At 45.3% G+C, this 6,403-nt stretch overlaps 1 protein-coding gene across 1 annotated transcript in view; it reads right to left on the bottom strand.

Annotated features, from left to right (window-relative positions):
• LOC111974393 (protein kinase C-binding protein NELL1) overlaps positions 1–6,403 on the bottom strand; it is a 372,315-nt gene that overhangs the window by 22,419 nt on the left and 343,493 nt on the right. Inside the window, exon 14 of the mRNA XM_070447366.1 lies at positions 2,803–3,020. Within this exon, the coding sequence (XP_070303467.1) occupies positions 2,803–3,020 (218 nt within the window). The remainder of the gene's footprint in view (positions 1–2,802; positions 3,021–6,403) is intronic.

Raw genomic sequence — 6,403 nt, 5'->3', positions numbered from 1 at the left:
GCTGTTTAGAAGCCTCTTCGACCTAGACTTAGCGCTCCGGTACCGCTTGCCATGCGGTAGCAGAGAGAACAGTCTATGACTTGGGTGACAATTTTATGGCCTTTCCTCTGACACCACTTATTATATAGGTTCTGGATGGCAGGAAGCTTGTCCCCAGTGATGTACTGGGCCGTATGCATTACCATCTGTAGCGCCTTACGGTCGGATGCCAAGCAGTTGCCATACCAGGCGGAGATGCAACCGGTCAGGATGCTCTCGATAGTGCATCTGAATAACTTTTTGAGGATCTGTGGACCCATGCCAAATCTTTTCAGTCTCATGAGGGGACAAAGGCATTGTCGTGCTCTTCACGACTGTCTTGTTGAGTTTGGAGTCCACGATCATCTCCTTTTGTCTTCCTCATGTTGAGGGAGAGGTTGTTGTCCTGGCACCACAATGCCAGGTCTCTGACCTCCTCACTATAGGCTGCCTCATCGTTGTCGGTGATCATGCCTACCACCGTTGTGTCATCAGCAAACTTAATGATGTGTTGGAGTTGTGCTTGGCCACGCAGTCGTTGGTGAACAGGGAGTACGGGAGGGGACCAAGCACGCACCCCTGAGGGGCCCCCGTGTTGAGGATCAGCGTGGCAGATGTGTTGTTGCATACCCTTACCACCTGGGGACAGCCCATCAGGAAGTCCAGGATCCAGTTGCAGAGGGAGGTGTTTAGTCCCAGGGTCCTTAGCTTAGTGATGAGCTTTGTGGGCACTATGGTGTTGAACACTGACCTGTAGTAAATGAACAACATTCTCACATAGGTGTTCCATTTGTCCAGATGGGAAAGGGCAGTGTGGAGTACAATTGAGATTGCAACATCTGTGGATCTGTTGGTGCGGTATGCGAATTGGACTGGGTCTAATGTTTCTTGGATGATGGTTTTATGTGAACTATGACCATATTTTCAAAGCACTTCATTGCTACCAATGTTAGTGCTGTGGGGCGGTAGTCATTTAGGCAGGTTACGTTCGTTTTCTTGGTCACAGGGACTATGGTGGTCTGATTGAAAAATGTAGGTATTACAGACTTGGTCAGGGAGAAGTTGAAAATGTCAGTGAAGACACTTGACAGTTGATCCGAGCATGCTGTGAGCACACGGCCTGGTAATTGGTCTGACCCTGCGGCCTTGTGAATGTTGACCTGTTTATAGGTCTTGCTCACATCGGCTATGGAGAGSGTGATCTCACAGTCGTCTGGAAAAGCTGGTGCTCTCATGCATACTTCAYTGTTGCTTGCCTCGAAGCGAGCATAAAAGGCATTTAGCCCATCTGGRAGGCTTGCYTCACTGGACAGCTTTTTGTTTTGTAGTCCGTAATAGTTTGCAAACCCTGCCACACCCGATGAGCATCAGAGCCGATGTAGTACGATTCAATCTTAGTGCAGTATCGACAATTTGCCTGTTTGATGGTTCGTCTGAGGMCATAGCGGGATTTCTAATAAGCGTCCGGATTAGTGTTCCGCTCCTTGAAAGCGGCAGCTCCAGCATTTAGCTTCTAGCGGATGTTGACTGTAATCCATGGCTTTCTGGTTGGGATATGTACGTACAGTCACTGTGGGACGACGTCGTCGATGCACCTTATTGATGAAGCCGGTGACAGAGGTGGTATACTCCTCAATGCCATAGATGAATCCCGGAACATATTCAGTCTGTGCTAGCAAAACAGTCCTTTAGTGTAGCATCTGCGTCATCAGACCACTTCCGTATTGAGCGAGTCACTGGTACTTCCTGCTTTAGCTTGTGCTTGTAAGCAGGAATCAGGAGGATAGAATTATGTCCAGATTTGCCAAATTGAGGTTGAGGGAGATCTTTGTACGTTTCTCTGTGTGTGGAGTGAAGGTGGTCTATAGTTTTTTCCCTCTGGTTGCACATGTGACATGCTGGTAAAAATTAGTAAAAAAAGATTTCAGTTGGCCTGCATTAAAGTCCTCGGCCACCAGGAGCGCCGCTTCTGGATGAGCATTTCCTTGTTTGTTTATGGCCTTTTTCAGCTTGTTGAGTGCGGTCTTAGTGCCAGCATCGGTTTGTGGTGGTAAATAAACGGCTACTCTCTTGGTAGATAGTGTGGTCTACAGCTTTTCATGAGATACACTACCACAGGCGAGCAAAACCTAGAGACTTCCTTAATATTCCTTAACAAATAGACACACACCACCACACCTAATCTTAACGGACGTAGCTGTTCTGTCCTGCRGATGTATGGAAAACCCAGCCAACTGTATATTATCCGCGTCGTCGTTAAGCCAAGACTCAGTGAAACYTAAGATATTACAGTTTTGAATGTCCTGTTGGTAGGATAGTCTGGAACAGAGCTCATCCAGTTTATTCTCCAGTGATTGCACGTTGGCCAATAGAACGGATGGTAGAGGCTGGTTACCCACTCGCCGATGAATTCTCACAAGGCCCACGGATCTCGGCCCCCTGTATCTCCGTCTTTTCTTCATGCGAATGACGGGGATTGGGTGTGGTCCGGGAGCAAKAACATATCCTTTGTGTCAGACTCATTAAAGAAAAAATCTTTGTCCAGTTAGAGGTGAGTAATTGCTGTTCTGATATCCAGATCTCTTTTRGGTTATAAGAGACTGTAGCAGCAACATAATGTACAAAATAATTTACAAACAAAGCAAGCAAGAGGACAAGTACATTWGAGTGTCTAGTTTGAGAAACAGATGCCTCACAAGTCCTCAACTGGCAGCTTCATTAAATAGTACCTGCAAAACACTAGTTTCAACGTCAACAGTGAAGAGGCGACTCCGGAATGCTGACCTTCTTGGCAGCCCCGCCAATGAGAATGGAGGCATACTCGGTCCTCCTTTTCCTGTAGTCCACAATCATCTCCTTTGTCTTGATCACYTTGYGGGAGAGGTTGTTGTCCTTGCACCACACAGTGAGGTCTCTGACCTCCACCATATAGGCTGTCTCATCATTGTCGGCCAACCARTGTTGTGTCATCAGCAAACTTAATGATGGTGTTAGAGTCATGCCTGGCCGTGCAGTCATGAGTGAACAGGGAATACAGGAGGGTTGKGCTGTAGTAAATTAATATCATTTTCATATAGATGTGAGCCATGACCAGTCTTTCAAAGCATTTCATGGCTACAGATATGAGTGCTWCGTGTTGGTAGTCATTTAGGCAGGTTACCTTAGTGTTCTTGGGCAGAGGGACTATGGTGGTCTGCTTGAAAKATGTTGYTATTACAGACTCAGACAGGGAGAGGTTGAACATGTCAGTGAAGACACTTGCCAGTTGGTCAGSGAATGCTCGGAGTACATGTCKTGGTAATCCGTCTGACACAGCGGCCTTGTGAATGTTGARCTGTTTAAAGGTCTTACTCACATCGMCTGCGGAGAGCGTGATCACACAGTCGTCCGGAACAGCTGATGCTATCARGCATGTTTKAGTGRTATATGCCTCGAGGCGAGCACAGAAGTTATTTAGCTCATCTGGTAGGCTCGTGTCACTGGGCAGCTCTCGGCTGTGCTTCCCTTTGTAGTCTGTAAAAGTTTGCAAGGCCTGCCACATCCGACAAGCGTCGGAGCCGGTTTAGTACAATTTGGTCTTAGTCCTGTATTGATGCTTTGCCTGTTTGATGGTTCATCGGAGAGCATAGCAGGATTTTCCTATAAGCTTCCGGTTAGAGTCCCGCTCCTTGAAAGTGGCAGCTCTACCCTTTATCTCAGTGCGAATGTTGCCTGTAATCCATGGCTTCTGGTTGGGATATGTACGTACAGTCACTGTGGGGACGACGTCCTTGATGCACTTATTGATGAAGCCAGTGATTGATGTGGTGTACTCCTCAATGCCATCGGAAGAATCCCGGAACATGTTGCAGTCTATGATAGCCAAACAGTCCTGTAYTTTAGCATCTGCTTCATCTGACCACTTTTTTATAGACCGAGTCACTGGTGCTTCCAGCTTAAATTTTTGCTTGTAAGCAGGAATCAGGAGGATAAAGTTATGGTCTGATTGCCAAATGGAGGGCGAGGGAGAACTTTGTACGCGTCTCCGTGTGTGGAGTAAAGATGGTCTAGAAATTGTTTCCCTTTGGTTGCACATTTAACATGCAGTTTTTAATGTCCCATTGGTAGGATATACGTGCTTTCAGTTCGTCSCATTTATTTCCCAGCAATTGAACGTTAGCTAGCAGAAGGGAAGGCAAGGGCAGATTAGCCACTCGTCTCCTGATCCTCACAAGGCATCCTGATCTCTTTCTGCGAATCATACGTTTCCTTTTCCAGTGAATCACGGGGATCTGTGTCTGGTCGGGTGTCTGTAGTATATCCCTTGCYTCCTACTCATTTAAGAAGAACTCCTCGTCCAATTTGAGGTGAGTAATCCTAGTTTTGATGTCCAGAAGCTGTTTTCGGTCATAAGAGATGGTAGCAGCAACATTATGCACAAAACAAATTACGAACAACGCGAAAAAACAAACAAAATAGCATGGCTGGTTAAGAGTCGATAAGACGGCAGCGCTCCCCTTCGGCGCCATCTTCTAATATAATCAAAATYGATATTCTGATCTAATTAACAGCTTTCCATAGTACAGTGCCTTGCAAAAGTATTCATCCGTCTTGGTGTTTTTCCTATTTTGTTGCATTACAACCTGTAATTTAAATGAATTTTTATTTGGATTTCATGTAATGGACAGACACAAAATATTCTACATTTGTAAATTGAAATGAAAAAAATTACTTATTTAAAAAAATTCTAAAAAAATGTTCACTGAAAAGTCGTGCGTGCATATGTATTCACCCTCTTTGCTATGAAGCCCCTCAAATAAGATCTGGTGCAACCAATTACCTTCAGAAGTTACATAATTAGTTAAATAAAYTCCACCTGTGTGCAATCTAAGTGTCACATGATCTCAGTATTTATACACTTGTTCTGAAATGTCCCAGAATCTGCAAAAAGACTAAGCAAGGGGCACCACCAAGCAAGCGGAACCATGAAGACCAAGGAACTCTCAAAACAGGTCAGGGACAAAGTTGTGGAGAAGTACAGATCAGGGTTGAGTTATAAAAAAATATCAGAAACTTTGAACATCCCACGGAGCACCATTAAATCCATTATCTAAAAAAAATTGAAAAGAATAGGCACACAACAAACCTGCCAAGAGGAGTACCGCAACGCAAACTCATGGACCAGGCAAGGAGGGCATTAATCCGAGACGTAAAAAAGAGACCAAATAAAACCTCTATAGCTGCAAAGCTCCACAGTGGAGATTGGAGTATCTGTCATAGGACCGCTTAAGTCGTACACTTCATAGAGCGGCTTCACAGAGATGCCGAAAAAAAAGCCATTGCTTGAAAAGAAATAAGCAAACACGTTTGGTGGTCGCCCAAAAGCACGTGGGAGACTCCCCAAACATATTGGAAGAAGTACTCTGGTCAGATGAGAAATTTAGCTTTTGCATCAAGGAAAACGTTATGTCTGACACAAATCCAACACCTCTCTAACACCCCGAGAACACCTCCCACAGTGAAGCATGGTGTGGAGCATCATGCTGTGGGAGTGTTTTTCATCGGCAGGATTGGGAAACTGGTCAGAATTAGAAGGAATGGCGCAAATATCAGGGAAATTCTTGAGGAAACCTGTTCAGTCTTCCAGAGATTTGAGACTGGGACGGAGGTCACCTTCCAGCAGGTGTTACCACGCCTCTGTGAATGAGGAACGCAACACCCTGCTACCAACTGCAACTCTCCGATGATAGCGAAAGAGGAGACTGTAGGTGCGGAGTAAGGACGACAAAAAGGCAGAATTGACCGCTTACTAGGAGTTATTTCCTATCACGGTAATTAGTGGGAAAGTGGCTGGAACGGAACCAATAAAAGTAAAGGTCATATCCCCTCTTCCTATCTAATCCTGCTACTCGTCTACTTACCTGAACTTACCACCACCTGGTGCCCTAACCAAAATAAGGGGTGGCCGCCCAGAGTCTTACTCTAGTGTGCCTAGACAGTGAAATTATAGCGGATATACTGGGTATGCCCGCGGGCCTTGCCTATAGCACTCCTAGGTGCGCTCCCTTCCTCCCCTGGAACAAATGAAGCAGAATATCAAACAATACCAAACAAACTAATAAACAAAGGACATCAATAAGCTCTAGCTGAGCAACAATCTCACACGGAACATACCAACTGCTCCCAGCAACAACTAACACAGTACATTACCAACGCTCTTCTGATAAACAAACACACACGTATATCCACAATCAAAGTCTCCAGCAATGATCTATATCACATTCAATCTCAGCCTACAATGATTAAGCCTGCTATCATCTCTCTCTTTCTATCACTTTCCCTTTCTGAACAGAACCACTGGCTTTTATAGCTCAGGGTGCAATGTAATTAGAGACAGCTGTTTATC

This window comes from Salvelinus sp. IW2-2015, linkage group LG15, assembly GCF_002910315.2.
Source record: "Salvelinus sp. IW2-2015 linkage group LG15, ASM291031v2, whole genome shotgun sequence".
Classification (NCBI taxonomy): domain Eukaryota; kingdom Metazoa; phylum Chordata; class Actinopteri; order Salmoniformes; family Salmonidae; genus Salvelinus; species Salvelinus sp. IW2-2015.
This window is presented reverse-complemented; position numbering and strand designations above follow the sequence as displayed.